At 45.7% G+C, this 18,464-nt stretch overlaps 1 protein-coding gene and 1 long non-coding RNA gene across 5 annotated transcripts; one reads left to right on the forward strand and one right to left on the reverse strand.

The window, feature by feature from the left end:
* Positions 1–62: 62 nt before the first annotated feature.
* On the reverse strand, positions 63–12,962 carry ccdc9b (coiled-coil domain containing 9B). 4 transcript variants are annotated; one of them, XM_078089450.1, is made up of 14 exons: positions 12,728–12,962; positions 10,790–10,897; positions 10,580–10,684; positions 10,269–10,424; positions 10,056–10,184; positions 8,156–8,218; positions 6,479–6,657; positions 5,232–5,281; positions 5,087–5,122; positions 4,651–4,747; positions 3,786–3,819; positions 3,160–3,709; positions 3,003–3,073; positions 63–2,709 (listed from the first exon to the last, which is right to left on the reverse strand). In XM_078089450.1, exons 1-14 carry the CDS (start codon positions 12,737–12,739, stop codon positions 2,647–2,649), a joined length of 1,653 nt encoding a protein of 550 aa, XP_077945576.1. In that variant the 5' UTR covers positions 12,740–12,962; the 3' UTR covers positions 63–2,646. The 4 variants fall into 4 exon arrangements, with proteins under 4 accessions (XP_077945576.1, XP_077945577.1, XP_077945575.1 ...); XM_078089451.1 differs by lacking the exon at positions 12,728–12,962 and adding an exon at positions 12,112–12,615; XM_078089449.1 differs by lacking the exon at positions 12,728–12,962 and adding an exon at positions 11,849–12,009.
* Positions 12,963–16,894: 3,932 nt separating this feature from the next.
* LOC120832613 (uncharacterized) lies at positions 16,895–17,432 on the forward strand. Its single transcript, XR_013452765.1, has 3 exons — positions 16,895–17,034; positions 17,121–17,141; positions 17,228–17,432. It is a non-coding gene; the product is annotated as an uncharacterized LOC120832613 (long non-coding RNA).
* Positions 17,433–18,464: the final 1,032 nt, after the last annotated feature.

Below are 18,464 nucleotides of genomic sequence, written 5' to 3' on the forward strand. Positions count from 1 at the left end.
CCAGCGTAGTGAGTGAGGGAGATCGTGAGAGAAGGGGAGCAAAAAAAGCAATGCCATTTATGTTTTAAGTTAGAGATAAAGAAAAATACTTTATTGATGTTCTGTATGCCTTTTTTCACACTGATCTGCAGTAAATAAAGCTACAGTGCCGCACTGAGCTGAGATCACACTTTAACACACAAGACTGTCAAATAATGTGAAAACATAGCAGATAAAGAAAAGATCATTAAAAAGGCAAACAAAATGACATCAAGAAATGTTTTTTTTTAAGTCCAAATATGTTTGGTTGACAAATTTTATTTAAAAAAAGCCGAATAATAAGTCAAAATATTTTAGGTCAAATGTTTTTAAAAAAACAGCCCAAATATAACAGAAAAAAGTCAAAAAATAAAAGTCAAAATATGTAAGGTAAAAAATTGAAATATATTCAATACAAAAAAATAGTGGGAAAAATGACAATATGTTGAAAGTATTTCAAAAGAAAATGAATTGTGTAGAAAAAAATGCTATTCATGTTTTGCTATTTATAGATAAAGAAAAATACTTTTGATTTTCTGTATGGCTTCTTTCAAATGGATCTACAGTAAATTAAGCTATGGTGCACAGCAATTTATATTGGCTGGGATCACACCTCAACCACTCACAATTACTTGCTAGCATGTAAAAACATGTAGGACAGCAGTGGAGGAGCAGGGCAATCTCAACCACCTCTAAATAATGACATTCAAGCAAAGTGACAATGGAGATGTGTACAACAAAAATGCTTAAGGACAAATGCTCAACTGATCCTAAATAGGATTTACCTCAATTGAGTCCGAAAGGGAATTTTAAATACCTCAGAGGTAATCTCTACGACAACAGTTCCCTTCACCATCCATTCAGATTTTATATTTAACAACAAAATTAGAACACTTTCTTTCTTGATGGTTGGACTGGCCTAAAACGTTACACTGGTTCCCCAGTGTGCTGGACTCTGTGTGAATTGTACTTTATGTAACCACAGTTAAGGCTGACCACTTGTCCACTATGTTCTCTACGAACGGTTACATAACTGTTAACAACCGCAGCAATAGCAAAAAGTGACAGCGTTTTGTCCTTGTAAGGCTTCTTATTGTAGTTAATCAAATAATCACAGACTGCTAATAAATACAAACAATTACAAATATATAGCAGATTTGTATAATAGTTCTGGTTAACATTCTGTTGTCCAAATGGAGAGGCAAATAAATAAATAAATTCCATGTTGGTGCAAAGTGGTTTATACAGTACATGTAACACTAAGGTATGTTATGGTACAGGACATGAAATAAAAGGAACACCGTCGGTATTTGAAGAAGCCAATAAACAACAACTGGCTAAATGCTTGAAGCTTCTCAGCTTAAAAAATATATTGGTGTCTTTTATGATCATGAAAGAGAACAAATTACAAAACAATTCCAAAAAAGGGAATGGCAGCTGAATCCCAGTGTTTGGACCAAAGTCTGTCGGTCCCACAGGCGCCAAAATCCTCAACTTTCTGTTTAAAACAGTGAGCGATTACAGAAAACAATATTTCAGTTTGCACATTTTTTTTGATTCACAATTGTCGACTTTCAAGTTTCAGTTGTCCATTGTTCATGGTTTTAAATGATAGACACACACTACATCTTGCCTTGAAAGCTATACAGTAAATAAGGAAAACCAGATAGTTGAGATTCAGCTGTAGAACTTAGAACAACAATAATAATAATAATGTCTTAAGATTGGATCAAACCTCCAATGCTCCAATGCCAAATATCAACCTTGGTCAACATTCCTTAGAACACAATCCCCGTACTCTCCTAAGCATTCTGTTAAATTAGTGGATTCCAAATTGGGATAATCTTGATGAATCATGGTGACATCATCTGGGTTTATTTTTCAGACTAGCAGAAGCTCCTTCAGAACCAAGGAGCTTAGTGTGTAAAACCGACAGAACCCCCTTTAAACATTCTTAATAACTACAATAATGAAAACACGTTAATGAGCGTAGTAATACTGTAGGTAATTAACAACCTAACCTTAACTGGTCAATGGCCAATAACACAATACCTCTCAGATTTCCCCCGAAATAGTGTGGGGCTTTCCGATCGGTTAAAGGCCAATAACTAATGCTGCAAGCAAGCAAATGCACTTGAATCACACGGCTTTTATGTCTACAAATGCAGTGTAGGTCAACACATAACACAGCCTTCACTTATTGAAAATGCCTCTGAGGCAGAATCAGGCACTGGATAATGTGACTGCGGCTGGTTTATTTTCAAGGGCTACCTGAGTGTAGCTGATTAGGTGGCCTCTTGAAATGTACCTTGACTTTTTCATACACATGTAAACATTGAATGATATTGCACTGAAGCAGCGTACTGACATGTTGAATGTGTAAGTACACATAACGTTATACTTATAAAGTGCTTGGATGTAACAAAATATTTGAGCAGGAAAAACTTTCACCATTTCTTCGTCAAATTTTAGAAGGTTTTTGAAAAAAACGTCCACATGTGGGAGGCGCCATAGTAAAATGAAACCATGGATTTGTGTGTACGCCACAAACAGGGTCACTCAAATGAGGAACCTGAAGCAAAATGCAAATACAAAAAGGCAAAGGCTCGGCGTTGCTGTGATTTGGTTTCAGTATTTACATCCAGAAAATGTCAAACAATCCTCCCATGCTTCCATCCCATGCTCTCTCGCCTGCAAAAGAGAGAAAAACACACACTCAAAAGTAATAGTTAAAGCTTATTGGTTTAACAACTGTGTTCTATTTGAAATCATTTCAGTAGGCAGTTGTACAGTAAATAATCAGGCTGCTTTAGTGGTGAATAGAATAAAGAGGCATTGTCTGGTGAGACGATTCATCGTGCACTCCAACAGGCACCAGAGGTAGGGAACCAAAACGGGATGTCACACAGCTGCCTGCCTGTCTCACTTCATCCATTTGCACATCTATTGATCCTCCCATCCCTCCTCCACGCTCACACGCTGACCTTGTCGTTGCTGGTGGAGTTTGTTGGGTGCGTTTCTCCCGAACCCGACGAGCCGGAGTCTATTAGTTCCCCTTTGAAAGAAAACCAACGCTAGATCAGTTATGCGTCCTTCACACGGTAAAAAAAAAACATCCGGCCCGTTGAGGCTGTTGCATACCTGCGTTTGTGTTGCTGGTGTTGCACTTGGCGAGCTGTGCAGGCGGGACACAGCTCTGCTTTGGAGAGCAGCGAGGAGCGGCGGGGAGCGAGCTGTCGTTTTTAACACATTCACTTCCAGAAGCCGGCTGCCGGGCAACAGGAGCAGCGAACGGACCGCCTGCCTGATCCCGAGGGCTCGCGTCTTCCTCGCCGGCACTTTCCGGAAGCTGCTGTGGCCTCGGAACCGCGTGCTGTTTTTCAGGTGAGGGCGCTTTGAAGGACTCGACACTTCTTGATTCAGGGTCCTGAGAGCCTGTGGTTTGCTTTTTGTGGCCCCCCTGGATGAGACCCTCGGAGAAGCGTACTTTCCTCTCCGAACGCAGCGGGGACGAGGCCTCGGCCGTCCCCTCAGCGCCGGCTACGGATTCAATCACTTCCCCGGGTGCACTCACTGAAATTGGGCTGTTCGACGGCTTCAATTTCGCCTCCTCATCTTTCTGAGCGTCTACTTCGCCATCTGTGAGAGCGCCGAGTACCTCCGAGAACTCTTCTAATGTCGTGTCAGTAGACTAGAAGATGAGATTTGGTTTTAGTAACATTTATGAGGCGGAACCGTTTTGCACTCAAACTGGGTTCATATCTCACCTGTCGGTTCTCTTCATCCTCATTTTCATGCCATCTATGAATAAATAAAGGGACTTCTATCAAAAGCTAGTCTGTAGCAATTGTGTGTTGTAAATCTGTTATTATTTTTTAATACAATGCTCAGTAAACCTCATAGAACATAGAATTAGTTGGATCTCTTTGGAAATGGGCTTATTTGCTTCGTTGATGAGATCGATAACTCACAGCACGATAAACAAGAAGCCGCATCCAACAGCCAATTAGCTTAACGCATCGTCAAAACAGGAAATGGGACAACAGATAAATTGTCTCTGTCCTGAGTTAGAAAAATAATAACTAAAGAAAGGAGATAGGTTTTAATTAATGAGCTTTACAGTTATCTTTGGACACAGCCGGGCTGTCTGTTCGCCTCTATCTCTAGTCTCTATGCTGAGCCGGGTAACAGCGCACACCTGGATGCTGTGTTGCCCTGACCCCTGACCCCTCCCGTCTCCAACACTGAGACGCGTGGAGAAGAAATCATGGCACATTACACTTTCACACTAAACGGCTATAATGCCTCAATGGCTCGTGGCTCTTTGAGATTATGCCGTGCTTTTGTAACAGCGCACACACACACACACACACACGCTGAAAGCCTCCCACCCCCCGGCACAGCAGCCCGTCTCCCAACTCAGGAGAAAAAAAAACAATTTGTGCAGCAAGACAGCAAGACGCAAATGAAGACTTCGGGGGTTATTTAGTCAGCTGTCCCAACTTCTAAATGGAGCCTTGTGACACACTGGGGTCTTTGCCTTCCCACGGTCGGGTCACGTTAGTTTGCTCCACGCTCAACTCTTGGTTGAGGATGTGGTAACAACGGGAGGTTGGATGTCGATGCACTGACCTCCTGGCTCTCCCGGTCAGACGATCTATGCCTTTCGCTTTGCTGCTCATCACCAGCACGTCTCTGACTCCCTTGTCTCTGCCTCGCTTCTCGTGACCTGGAGTAATGATTAAATGACATTTTACGTAAAGAGATCATCCTCATTTCTGCAGAGGCAACAGTACAGTTTCGAGCGAGTGCTTCGAAGTCTAATAGGAAACCATTCATATTTTCAAGTGCTTCCCCCCAAAATAATCTGCCTATTTCTGACGAGCTAATATCCCACCAGTTCACCCTGTTTAATGAACCCAATGAATAATATTTTCCACACCAACAAAGCTATCAAATGATAGCTGCAACATGCTCTTTTCACTCGGAAATACGTGCTCACAAAACGTTCTTAGGCTGCATGTTCATTTTATAAATTAAAAAAATATTGAATAGTGGGATTTTGCACCTGCTCGGGATTGTCCTCGTCTAGAACTCCGTCCACCTGAAATAAGTAAAGAAATAAAAAAATCCACAGTAAGGAAAATAGAATGGAATATATCAGCATCCGTTTGTGCTATTCTACTTCTCCCGGAGCTGTGTGAAGGTCTCACCTCTGCCGAGCGCGGCCCGGTCTCTGTCAGGGAGGGACTTGTCCAACGACCTAAAAGCAGAGGTTCAGTTAAGACAGACGCTGAAAGCAAAGCAGTCGGGTGTCCTGCTGATGTCTCACAGTCGCTTTTTGCTCAGGGGACTAACGGCCTATCAGCACCCCATCAACGGGCTCCTCTGATGTTCAAGTATCATTACTGTACACCTCTTATGTAAATCTGCGGTTTTGCAGGCTCAGTGAGCGGTTTCGCTGCGTGAGTCACACTCTTGCATTTCACATCCAGTGGAGCCGTTTGCATCGTTGAGTCAAAAACACACTTCCTCTTCTAATCTTACTCGAGGGCCTTGTTTAAAGCTGACCAAATAAGGCGAGGTATTCAATCCCTAATGCCAAGTTAAAAATAGCCCCCCTCGCTGGTCTCTTTACATTTTGATGCCTCCTTAAACAGCACATTCATCCACTGTGCGACTCTTTGTCCCACTGCCCGGTTTGTTTATAATCGGACAAACACTGAAGGGTCTGTAAATGGTCTGTATGCCACTCCTCCACCAGGCTGTGTGTTTCCACGGACCTGCGATCAAACCGGAGCTTCAGTTTACGGCGTGAGGATGTAAAACAAGATATGATTTCCCACGGTTACATTGCAGTTCAAAGGTTAGGATTCCACGTGATGATTTAGCATTATCTCGTGACCTCATGAGATCCATTCCTCATCTAATGGATCCTTCCACTGAATAATCTAAATAGAAAGACACAGGGAGTAGATTTTCTCCTCCTAACCAATCATTTTCAGAATCGACAGGTGACGTGTTGCCATGACAATGTGGTTTGTGCTGGTGTGAGTGGAGCTCATGGTGAACTAAGCTAGCTGGCTAGCGTCTGGCATACAGACATTAGAGGGGCAACCTCTGCATTCGGTGTCAGCATGAACACACATAATATATAAGTTGCACCATTACTTTAAAAAACTGAGGTTGGATTATTATTGAATAATATGATTAAATTACATGATGTAAGCGACAAAAGGAAGATGCATCTTCATTCATGCCAAAGTGTATAACTAAGGGGATTGAAGGCTGGATCTTTCATACAGTAACTAGAAAAATAACATTCTAATCTGTGCCCAGTCTACATTTCCTGGAATTTAATTGTCAAATATAAAAATAGAGGGAGCCAATGAATTATCCCCTGGATGGGACATCTGTCAGAGATCGCAGACAGAGGTGCCTGGCGGCTAAGGAGTCGTACATGTTCTCGGTTTTGTCCATGTCCCACGCCCGTTTCCACTGGCCCTTGGCGTTTTTGTGGCGCGCCACTCTCTCCCTGTCGATCTGCTCGCGCTCCTTCTTCCACCGCACGTACTCCACCTGCTCCTCCTTCGACGTGGGGATGTTGAGGTCTGTGCTCGCCTGCAGCCTCTCGGGCTCCTTAGCGGATACAAAACAGTTGCATTGGGAATGTGTGATACATGTCAGCTCACACCCTCACGTCCAGCACCGCTGCTCATGAAACAGCTTCTCATCTCTAAACAAACAAGCAAAAAGCAAAAGGGAAATACACAGAACAGTGGGGTTCAGAGGAAAAGGGAGGTTTGACTTTGCTGTGGTTGCCAAGCTCTGCTTGACTGTAAACACTGACGATGAGTGTCTCAGTTCTCTGAGACAATGTTCTAGTAAAATGGTGTCCAGAACATCTGATTAAAGTCCCTTCCTCCATTCCCCTCTTAACCCGTTTACTGATCGCTGCCATGAGAGCAGAAAGGATTGCTGGCTAATACTAAGAGAGAGATGTGATGCAGGCGCCTTAACACATCAAAGGGGCCGGAGGCCGTGTGCTTATTACGAAGCTCTGCAGCGAACCAGGACTACAAACACGGCTGTGCTCCAAACCACGTAAAACACCCTGAGAGGGAAAGTCCTTGTGAGCATCTGTTCTTAATACTGCAGGACGGATGTGATTTTGCTGTCTGGAGTAAAAATAAACAACAACAAAAATGAGTCAAATGAAAAACAATCTATATTTTATGTCAGAGAGAGAAAACAGCACACGCTGGGTGATGTTTTCCCCTCAGGTGTGAACCAATCACAGCCGAGTAAACATGTTGCCTTCATTTGTAAAGCTATTGGAGTACACGGCATCTGTGGCTCTTCGCCCCCCCTCCCTCTCTTCTGTCCCCAGGAGAACATCAGTCGCCACCAGGGACGCCGCTTCCAGCATGTTGCAACAGGCCGTCTCCTGCTGACACTCCAGAGGCCCCCGCTAATTAGCACTTTTCAATTGCCCCCCCCCCCTGTGGCCGGGGAGGTTGTCAGGGGGCCGAGGCAGCTAGGGAGCATGACTTGGTCTCAGAATTGTGAATGCGACCTTAGATGGATTCCTACGCGGTTACTAAGAGCGATGATATTCTCGGTAGTTTTTCTGTCTGTGCCCGTTTAGGCCTGAAAACGTGTTTTTAAACAAAGCAAACAGCCGTGTGACCTTAACGCGACACCTGAAAAGAACTCGGCTGCATTCACCCGAGCTAGAGAGAGAGAGAGAGAGAGAGAGAGAGGCAGAGGGGCATGAAAAGCATCGCTTCCCGTGTGGCGTATTTGTCGAGCCTTTGAAGCCCCCCCCCTCCCCCTTCCTCCATCCCTCCCTTTTTAGCCTTTTTGTCGCATGCACGATCTGCGAGACGGCTCTGAGACAATCCAGTGACGTTAACGCGCGAGACAGCGAGAGGCAGAAGGGGACGAGCGCGTAGTGCCCGTCTGCTGCATGCGAGCATTTGTGGTGAGAAGCGAATATTTGCACCTCCCTGTGTTTTGTGTGCTCACGTGGCGGCGCCGTCATGTGGAAACTTGTGTTTTTCTACGTTTCTTTTTCACCTTACGGAACCTTTGGAGAGGGTGAGACAATGTGCACGTCAATGAGGCATTGTGGTACCTGGCTCTGCTCTGAAAGCCTGTGATGGTCCTCGGTGTGCTGCTGCCCGCGTAGAAGCCCGTCCTGCCACGGAGGAAAGACAAGAGACAGAAAAGGAGAATCAACAAAACAACAATAAAAGGTCACTCGGCAGCTGATTAAACATGGCTGTAGAAGAACATGAAGGAAGAGCACAGGTTGAGGATGTAAGGGCCAACACTGCCCCCAGCTGGACTAATGGAGCGACACATGTGGGTCAGTTTTACATGTCAGCGATGCACTGAAGTCACCAGGCGGAGTTAGAATTTCGTCTGATTGGAAAATTAAAAAAAACTCACTGCAGATAGAACATTGTACGCGTGTTGCTTTGAGAGCACTTCTGCAGAGATGTTCTCGCAGTGGATGACTCATGTGGCCATTAACAGCAACACAAAGTGTTGAGGTGGGGGGGGACAATGATAAATGCTGGACACACTGGTCTACTGCACCTGCAGACAACGATGCCCACATGCACTCTCCTACCCACATGCAGCCTTTTCCTCTCCTCCCCTGGCACCTCGCCAGGCGCGTCCCTTTCCAGCATAATGAGCCTTTTCACAGCGAGACGGCAGTTGAATGTTGATTAGATCAGATCAGTCTTTTCAGGACGGTGGGAATGTGGAAACAGTCGCGCCGGAGGAGAACAGACCACTCGAGGTTTCCACGGAGGGAAAACGGAGGCTTCGAAAAACAGACGGCGGGCTGCCAGGAGTTTCTTCCCCCTCCCACCCCACTCAACTCCTCCCTGTACGTTTCCTTTCTCATGAGTGTGAGCTGACAGTTTTGTCTTGAGGTTACTTCCAGGCTTTATAACCTGCTTGGGACACGGCCCAACAACTACACCCAGCTTACCGTCATTATTTATTTCCCCACATAGAAGATATTTCAGCAGCAGAGATCTTGTCCAAACACTTTCGGGACATTTTCTCCACCCATCCCAACACATTTCCACAGCTCTCGTTATGTAGATGCCACATTATGTAAACAAGGACCACGTGGAGACCAGTTCTCTGGGATTCACAGATGACTGGAGCGCTGCACCACTCGTCAAGTGCTGATTCAGTCTACGTGATGAAGTGAAGGGGGACGCACCCCAGAGGCAAAGAGAGCAGAACCACAGTAACTCAGGTGTTTATCTACATATGTAGAAACATCCCCCCCCCCCCAAACGACCAGACTACGTCTGTGTTTACAGTGGTGAGGATCAGCTGTCTGTGGCGCCCACTAACTCAGTGATGGAGCAGCCTGTGTGTGTGTGTGTGTGACTTAATGGATGCATATGTGTGTGCGTGCGTCAGACTGAGGCAGAGCAGCTGTCTCGGAGTCTTCACATACCACAGGGATTTAATGACAGAGGCATTTCACAGCATAGCCGGGGGCCCCGAATGTGTGCGTGTCCCTGCCTGTCTTCGGTAGAACCGATCTGAGACGGCGAATATGTTTACTGACGTTAAAACACTCCATCTGTGATCTCACGCTACCAATAACGAGGCCTCCGGTTTGGAAAGAGCTTGGAAAGCGTGGATACATCTCGCAAGGTGCTGGAGGGACTCAATGAAATGCCAATGAAAAGGGTCTGTTCCGTAGGCCGAATGAGAACTGAAGCCTGAGGGACTTTTCCTTTGCTACGAGACGTAATCATCCAGTCCTTTGGTGCTTCAGCACGCCTACCAGCAGCTACCAGCAGCAGTTAGTCACAGCCCCAGTCCACCTCCTGTCCACAGGCCATTGTGCTCCCTCACTGAAGGGGCGTGGCCAGCCGGCATGTCTGACATCTATGTAAAACACGTCGGTGCAGCCCGAGAACGAACAAAGGGAGCAGCAACAAACAGGAGGGTGCTTGCAGGGTTTTAAACTGCTGGAGTGCTCCCTTGGTTCAGACCTGTTCCGCCGCGTGCCTCGTGGTCATGGGAGGTGGCTCCACGCGCCACACCTGTCCGTCCTCTGCGGGGCTCTCGGTGTCCGAAGGGCCCGGCCCCGTGTGTGATCTCTCGCTCACCACCCTCTTACCCTGGGGAGACAGCCGCTCATATCAGGGTATCACAGCAGCATCGCCGGAGGCAAAACAGTATCCTGTCCAAAGCAGTGTGTTTACCTTCTTGCCAGCCATAGTGACCGTGAGCTGCTTCCTGTGGCCCCGGGCCGCGGCCCGCGGAGGGCCTTCCCCCCCTCTGTCGGGCCCGGCCTCCTGCTGTCCCCTTGCGGCCGGTGAATCGCCGCTGAGCGGCTTCGTGACCACCACCCGACTGTCCTGCTCCAAACAGAAAGTAGTTTGTGGCTTTTTTGTCGCCAGAAAGAAGCGCGACTGAAAGTTGCCGCGAGCACAGATAGCAGCGCATCGACACATCAGCTGGTCAGAAGAGCTTTTATCAGTTCTCAAGTCTGCCCCCTTGTAGATGAACTCACGTTGGTGGACTTGCTGATCGTGATGGTAAGATCTTCGGCTTTGCCCTTGCGGTTGAGTAGCGCCATTCCTTCTTCTTCTGCCCTCTTCCTGTCCTCCTCCACTTCCTAAACACACAATGAAAATGACAGATTCATCAGTGAGCCTCAAAGAGCCGCAGGCTTTCACAGAAAAGACCATTTAGGACTCCAAATGAAGCCTTTCCACTCCACCTTGTGCCTCCTCATGAGCGCTTCGTTCTTCCGACGGAGAGCCTCGATCTTCTTGTCCAGCTCCACGTCCCGCTCATGGTCCTTTTTGGGCATCATGTCAGTGGGGGTCTGGGAGGAGACATCAAATGAGGCATTGCGTACACTAGTGAGCGAATAAACAAATTTTCATTCATTTAAGAAAAAGCATAAATAATTAACCATCTGATTAAGGAAACACGCGACTCTGAGCACAGCGTTCATTACGAAGCTCGGTTACACATCGGTTAAACGTCCCGATGCGGGCCCTCGGGGTCCTCGGGGCCCTGAGTTCTCGAGAGGCCCCATCTTGAAAATCGGCGTGCTCCCATGGCACCGCTAGAAGGTGTGTGTTAACACCTCCATTCACGTCTTTAACGCGCTGTACCAACTGCTAACGCGTGCCAGCAAGCTGCTGCGTTGAAGCAACGGTCAAAAGGGACAAGAGGCGGGATTAGGACGTCATCCCAGAATGATGCTGGAGAGGCATCGAGCGCCTCTGACACCGAGATCTCATTTCACCCGGCAGCAACTTCGCCACTTAAGACACTGAAGGGTGACTGAGGATCTCCTCTCTGGTTCAGCACACTCTTTAAAGCAGAAGCTCCCCGGAGGTTCAGGTCTTGACGTCTCAGAGTTGCTGTGACAAAAAAAGCTCCAATAAAAACTGATGTGATGTACAACCTGGTTTAAAGGGATAGGACCAGCGGCCGGTCTGTAAGCTTCACATTTAACGTACTGACTGGTATCGACTTTCTCAGCTAGAAACCACATAAGCACAAGAACTCTTCCTTTGAATTGGTGAACCAGGGTTCATAAAACGTCAGTATTAAGATGGTGACTCCTACCTCATGTAACCAACACAATGCTGGCAGGCAATGAGATGAACAAAAATTAAGCTTTTTAGAAAACACAAGAATGTAAGTTCCAACCAACTGTAAATTGCGCTGCAGAGCTTAATCAGAAGTGAGAGGAAGCGACAACGGAAAAGCTGCCACGGCTGCTTGTTGAAACCGTGAAAACAACTATCCGGAGGGGTCGCACCTTCTTGACAGAGACAGGAAGTAGATGTGCCAAAGCCATTCATTCGACAGGAGAGCGGAGGCTGCGATGTGAGCACAGAGCGATGACTCACGGCCGGCGCACCGGACACAGAAGAGCCTGAAGAACCCGACAAACAAACAGCGCTTTTCTCATCGACGCCACCGCTTTGTCCGCTGACAATATGCTGCCTGCGCGACGGCTACACATCGTGAATGCAGCGCGCGGAGCCTTCGGCGACACGTTGAGCGAAAGTTGGGACTCACTCAGAGAAGCGGCTGGAACGTCGCCGTCACCTCGCAGCTCAGCAGCGGTTGTCAGGGTATCCAAACATAACAGAGCACGAGGACATACCGCCAGGAATAGGCGCAGAGGAGAGACGGCGCGCGATCGGAATCTCGCCGAGGCCAACGGCGGGGACGGAGGTGAACGCCGGCCTCCTCACAGCGGACTCTGCTGCGGGGGGGGGGGGGGGGGGGGGGGGGGACGGACGCCCCTCTTGGGTCTGACCGGCGGCTTCAGTGGCTGTGCAGCGTCAGTACCGAACGACCGCACAACAGGCAAAGACGCTGTGCGCCTGCCAGCGGACGGCACCCATGCCTGGACGGGCAGGCAAAATAGAAGAGGTGTGGGGGGGTGGGTGGGGGGGCTGCAGAGAGAAAGCTGCCAAGGCGCTTCCTCCCTGCCCAGCGTTCCTGCCACCTACAGGAGCTCCAAGAGGACGGAGAAAGAGCATGAGTGAAACGCTGCAGCCACGACTGAATCTGCGACAGAGCGGAGGAGGAACATGTGGGGGGAGGGGGGGGGGGACCAGGGAGAGAGCGACAGAGAGAGGGAGAGAGAGTGTGGGATGAGAAGGGAAAGGAGAGAGTAGGCACTCACGGGTCTTTCCATGGCAGCGGGTCCGGGTGCAGATGCGAGGCAGCCGGGGGGGTCCGAGTGGGGAGGGGGGGCGCTGCCCGGAGCCGACGACCATGCCGCAATCACAATGAGCCACGCCGGGCGAGCGGCCAAGACGTCCCACAAATGCACAGAGCTCCCCTGTTTACGGATTTCACAGCACCCATCCGCTGGTCCAACCCCCCCACCCCCACCCCCTTATCTCCATCTCTCCCTCTCTCTCTCTCTCTCCCTCCTCTCTGAGCATGCTAGTTGTATTCCATCCGGCTCCCCAGCATCTTAAAGTAGATCAGCACTGTCACTTAAAAAGATAGTATACAAGATCATTTTTCTTTTTTTTTACTATGTGTATTTAACTATACTGTGTGTATTTAAATATGTAGTATATTACTGCAATTATACAAGGTGTATTACTATGTTACAATAGTTTTATGATATCCATGTTATTTGTGTATTGAAGACAAGGGCCTATAAAAGTCTTCAGGATTGTAAATAATGACTTTGTGCCTGTATCTGTGCTACTATCTGTGCTACACGGCCATCATGGAGTCCATCCTCTGCTCCTCCATCACCGTCTGGTACGCTGCAGCCACAGCCAAGGACAAGGGCAGGCTGCAGCGGGTCATCCGCTCTGCAGAGAGGGTGATCGGCTGCAATCTGCCGTCCCTGCAGGACCTGTTCGCTTCCAGGTCTCTGAAGCGAGCTAAAAAGATCGTGGCCGACCCCTTTCATCCCGGACAAAAACTGTTTGTGCCCCTTCCATCTGGCAGGAGGCTGAGGTCCATCAGGACTAAGACCTCCTGCCACACGAACAGTTTCTTCAATAATTTTCGGCGGCAGTCGGGCTCATCAACAGAGCCCGGTCCCCCACTGACTGACTATAACGTTCCACCGGTCACTCCCCTTCACACAGCACATGCCACTTTAACTGCAATTCATCACTTTGTCGTCACTCGTCACTTTGTTACTTGTTCGTTAGTGCACTTTATGCTTAATATTTATTTTTTAACTTTCTTAATATTTAAATTTTTTAACTTTATTCCCTTGTTTTATACTAACCCATAGCCTTATTCTACTAACCCATTGCATTAGCATTTCATTTTACTTTATTTTATTACTTGTGCACTGCTGTCTTGTCTATTGTCACATTGTCTACTGTCGCGCACCAACCGACAAGACAAATTCCTTGTATGTTTAGCATATTTTGGTAATAAATGTTTCCTGATCCTGATCCTGATCCTGATGTGAACTTGTATGATGTAAAATATAAAATATATAGAAATAAAATATAAATGTTTTTAATGAACCATGCTCCGTGTTTCTCTGTTTGTGTTTGTGACTCAAGCAGACAAGAACTGATCTAGAAAATGGAAACAAAACGTTCCACTTTATAAGCATCATAAAGGAGATGCGTGTGTTGTTCGTTTCAACGGCTGCGTCCACTTCTGGCTCCAGAATACATGTTTAGGGTACTCAACTGGCTTCCTAAAGGGAGGAGGAGGCATTCTGAGGGGGGCAGGGGAAGGTCTGCAGAATTTCCCACAATTCTTCATGCATGGCATGCTGCCTTAGCCAGAGCCAAGTCTGAGAGCTAATGACATGCAGCAGACAGATGCCAAAGGCGGGTGGAGGTTAGAAGCAGCAGTCCGAGCACCATGGAAACGTCTGAGCTTCATCTCACTCCACGTGGTTTACATTCTGCATGGATCGGTGCTGCTAATGAGAAAATATTATTGCAAATATTTGAGCTATTTTAGAATTTATGTAAGAAATGAGTCTGCTAATACAGTGTTAATACCTGGAATTGATGGCAAAACTTGAGTTACAGCAACGTTCATGAATTGCAACTAAGGTCGACTAATAGTGTGACACACTTTTGAGTGTAGAATGAAAAGATAAAGCAGAAGTTGAATATTGGTATTATTACAGCTACAGCAGGTCATTATTTTTGGTATTTGGGGAAAAAAATAAAGGGAAAATGTATGTTTAATATTTAGAAAGCGTTATTTCAGTCTGGACCAAAGTTGGGGACCAAACTGACCAACTTGCAACTAGCATGTAAGCTAGTTTTATCCTTCACACAAATTCACACAAAGTATGTCTTATAACTTTCATTGCCGGGTTAATCACAGTTGTGTAGAATTAGTTGACTTACCTTTTACATAATACCAGATTCAATAACTCCATTTTCGTGTACTATAAACATCTTGTTTATTTTGGGAATAGCACAGTATTGATGCTAACGTTAATTGCATTTAAAGTTTTGCAGCCGTGACGTAACACTGCAGCCCAGCAAATGTAATTAAAATATTTGAAATCCCATTCGTCTCACAGTAACGCAAACTAATAATTGAAAGACTTTTAGACGGATAGATAAGGCTAGATAAGCGCGATATTAAAGTAATAAAGCCGTACTGACCTCCACGTTAGCGGGGCTCTGCAGTGACGTCATCAAGCAGAAGTTGTCTCGCACGCGGTGCCCGCGAGGTGGCGCCAGATCAGCCTTCAACCCGAGCCTGAAACACACGAGGGAGAGAAGTTATTATAAGATTCATTGCAACTGATGCCCTAAAAATACATTTCATCTTGTCGTATGATACATAAAGCATGTTTAATAATTCAATCAAAACCTACATTGTCGAAATTAGTCGGTATGGTCGGTAAACTCAGTATGGTTATCTTGTGCCTGTGCACTTTATTTTATTATCTGTATTTTATTTTATATTCTATTGTTAACTTAATTTTAAATTATTGTTTTTTGTTTAATGCCGTGTATGCACCACTCAACATGGCATACATTTTTCTGATGTATAAGAAATTTACTTAATGATATCCAAAAAAAAGAGGGATTTACCATTTAACAGCATTTACATTAGAACTGTTTTCTATAATCAAACATTTCTTTGCAGTCTTCTTCACTTTCTTCAAATACATTTCAACAACCAAGACGTCAATCAAACTAATATGCTTTTACGGTGATTTGTTTTATAAATGGTTTTCTCTCCAAAGAGTCAACTGTGCATTGACATGTGACACAGATCAAAACATGAGATCACAAAGATTTGATCTCATGTTCAGAGAACAAAAGGCAGGTTGGATCATGCTTTAGTCGTCTCTTGCTAAACTCACGTGCACATCACCCGTTTGTCTGACCCAGTGAGGACGTGCCTGTAGAGGGCGAAGCTGTAAGCCGGGTTTGATCTGCATGATTCTTGGAAGGACCCAGACAGACAATGGTCTTGGAATTACTGGTGTTTACAAACAAATCAGCAATATCCAGGTGACCTCACCGGTGGTACTGTTGCATATTTAACTGCACATTATTTTTACTTGAATTTTTTTAATACATTTCATGTTTTTATAGATTTATAGATACAGAATGTTTTTCATGGATTCTATGGTTTGCAGGATTTGGCAGAGATTCTGTAAGACAAGACTGTTGCACCCTTCAAGCCAGTCTGCATTGATGGCTCTTTTTTTTTTGCTTTTTCACAATGAATAATTGCTACGTTCAATCTAATAATTGGATATTTAATGTAAAAGGCAGCAGGTCATGTTTTATATACTATTTAGAAAACAGTATAGTTTAAATTATGGAGAAAAGTTTAATGATTCTGAAGAGAACAAAAGCATGTATTTTCAGGGAAACCAGTTTTATCCCCGTGGTTACACCCCTTCTTTCAATGTTTGGCGATGAACCTGCTGGAGGCTCTTAAGGACAAAAACACCCTCAGTTCCCCGATCGAGCCCAAATCTAACCGGTCCTACAACAGTCATAAACATGTGACTTCTTGCATAAACTCACACCCACGTTCGTCATCTCATGAGATTCCCTATAAATGCAGACTGAAAACACACCGTAGACACAAGCCCTTTGGATTTCTGCACCAGGTACGTGGAGGAGTAGCAGCATTGTTGCTCATTTAAAATGACTGAATTTGACTGTTTCTGAAACTTAACGATTCTCCTTGCGTTCATTTTCTCTCCCTCCGAAGGAAAATACTTCATCTACTGCAGCGGTCATCATCAACACAACATGTCTGGTAAGTCTCTCTCACTCTTACATCTCTGTCACACTGCTTTGGAACAGTCTTCTCTATTTTAATTAACGCCCTGTTTCTCTTTGCTTTGTCTTTTCGCCACAGACACCCAGGTGAGTCGTCTTTCCTCGAGGTGCTTTAGTCCCGTGACGAGCGGCAGCACAACAGGTTTGCTCATCAAGTGGTTTTCCTCCCCTGCAGGCAAGCGACGTAACGAAGCCAGAGGACAAACCAACCCCGGATGGGAAGGTAAGACATCTTGCATCTTCCGTACTCGTGCTCCACGCTGGTTGAATCAGTAACGGTGATATTAAATTCCACATTGTCTCCGACAGCAGGAAGAAGGACAAGGAAAGGTACGAGTGTTACAGACTAAACAGCCATTCATCTCTGCAGCTTTTTAGGACGGCGCATAAATCTCAATCGTTTTGATTATCTACAGGGGAAACATGGAAAAGGTGGTCGTGGTGGTGAACATGGAGGTGGCCAAGGAGGCGGTCATGGTCATGGTCATGATCGCGGCGATCGCGGTGGTCGTGGAGGTCGAGGAGGTCGCGGTGGTCACGAATGATGAAGGAATATTTCAAACGCCGTTCTGTAGTAAAGACTGAAATGCATCTTCAATAAACGAATCTATAGGAAAGAAAGACTGGTCTGATGTTTATTCACATGATATAATACACTAATGCAAAAAAATGCAAATGAATTTATCTCTGTAATCTGAGGAAGGTAAATATGCAGGCCGGCGTCTCACAGAGGGAGATGACTATGTAGGTTTGTCATGTGCACGACAGTCATGAAAAACATGTGCGAACATGTGTCGAATAAATATGTGCAGAGCAGCTGAACAGACTTGTAAAATACAATGAAAGTCAGGATGAGGATGAGAGACGATACAAATCAATCAGCCTTCGGAATATAATATCAAACAGCATTATCACATGCATGGCATGTGGCCAAAAAGAATAAAGTTCATAATAAGGGGAGTGAGTGGGCTCAGCAGACAGCTGCACATCAGATTGGGAAACACTCAGGATTTTTACACAGCACATTTGTTGACCCTCTTTTTGGATTTCTGCTAAATTTTCGTACCTTTTCTGAGACGGCCCCTGCATCAAAAACTAGTTTGAACAATGCAGGCTGTTGTTTGGTTTCCCGTTGGGCTGCTTTTTGCCTTCCTTCTTATTGAATTGATGCACATGTGATGTGAGCCTTGGGTCTCAAGTCTGCTTCCTTTCTATTCCTGGGTTTCCATGGTGATGCAATGATTGACCAACAACTTATTTCTTTTAACTGCGGTCATCGCAGATGTGCAGTTACTACTAAAGGTACTACTACTGATACCCACACCACGAGCTTTACTATGAATTAGTGACATACTTTATATTTGTGTTCAATGTGATTAATATATTTTTCATTAATATGTATTTAATAATGCGGATTGTATATTTATATACTCCTAGTTTTAACCAGACGAAAGAATACAAAGTATTAAACCTTGTGGTGCACTCAAGTCAATAGTTTGTACTTTTTCTATTGTATTTTCTGCCTGCAAACACCATCAGAGAGCCGCTCTGGATCGAGTTCATCATCCTGCTGGTCTGAGGGAATAATGAAACTAATATTAATGAAAGGCATGAAAGTGAGGGAGTAATGAGCCACAACTAGTTACCGTAAAA

This window comes from Gasterosteus aculeatus, chromosome 15 (genome assembly GCF_964276395.1).
Source record: "Gasterosteus aculeatus chromosome 15, fGasAcu3.hap1.1, whole genome shotgun sequence".
Lineage (NCBI taxonomy): Eukaryota > Metazoa > Chordata > Actinopteri > Perciformes > Gasterosteidae > Gasterosteus > Gasterosteus aculeatus.

Excerpts from the sequence above, each read along its gene's own strand:
- ccdc9b (XM_078089449.1), bottom strand. The coding sequence starts at position 11,887 with ATGGCTTTGGCACATCTACTTCCTGTCTCTGTCAAGAAG. Across the intron at positions 10,185-10,268 it reads TCACTATGGCTGGCAAGAAG|GGTAAGAGGGTGGTGAGCGA; the intron begins GTAAACACACTG and ends CTGTCTCCCCAG. Across the intron at positions 3,710-3,785 it reads AGGATGAAGAGAACCGACAG|TCTACTGACACGACATTAGA; the intron begins GTGAGATATGAA and ends CTCATCTTCTAG.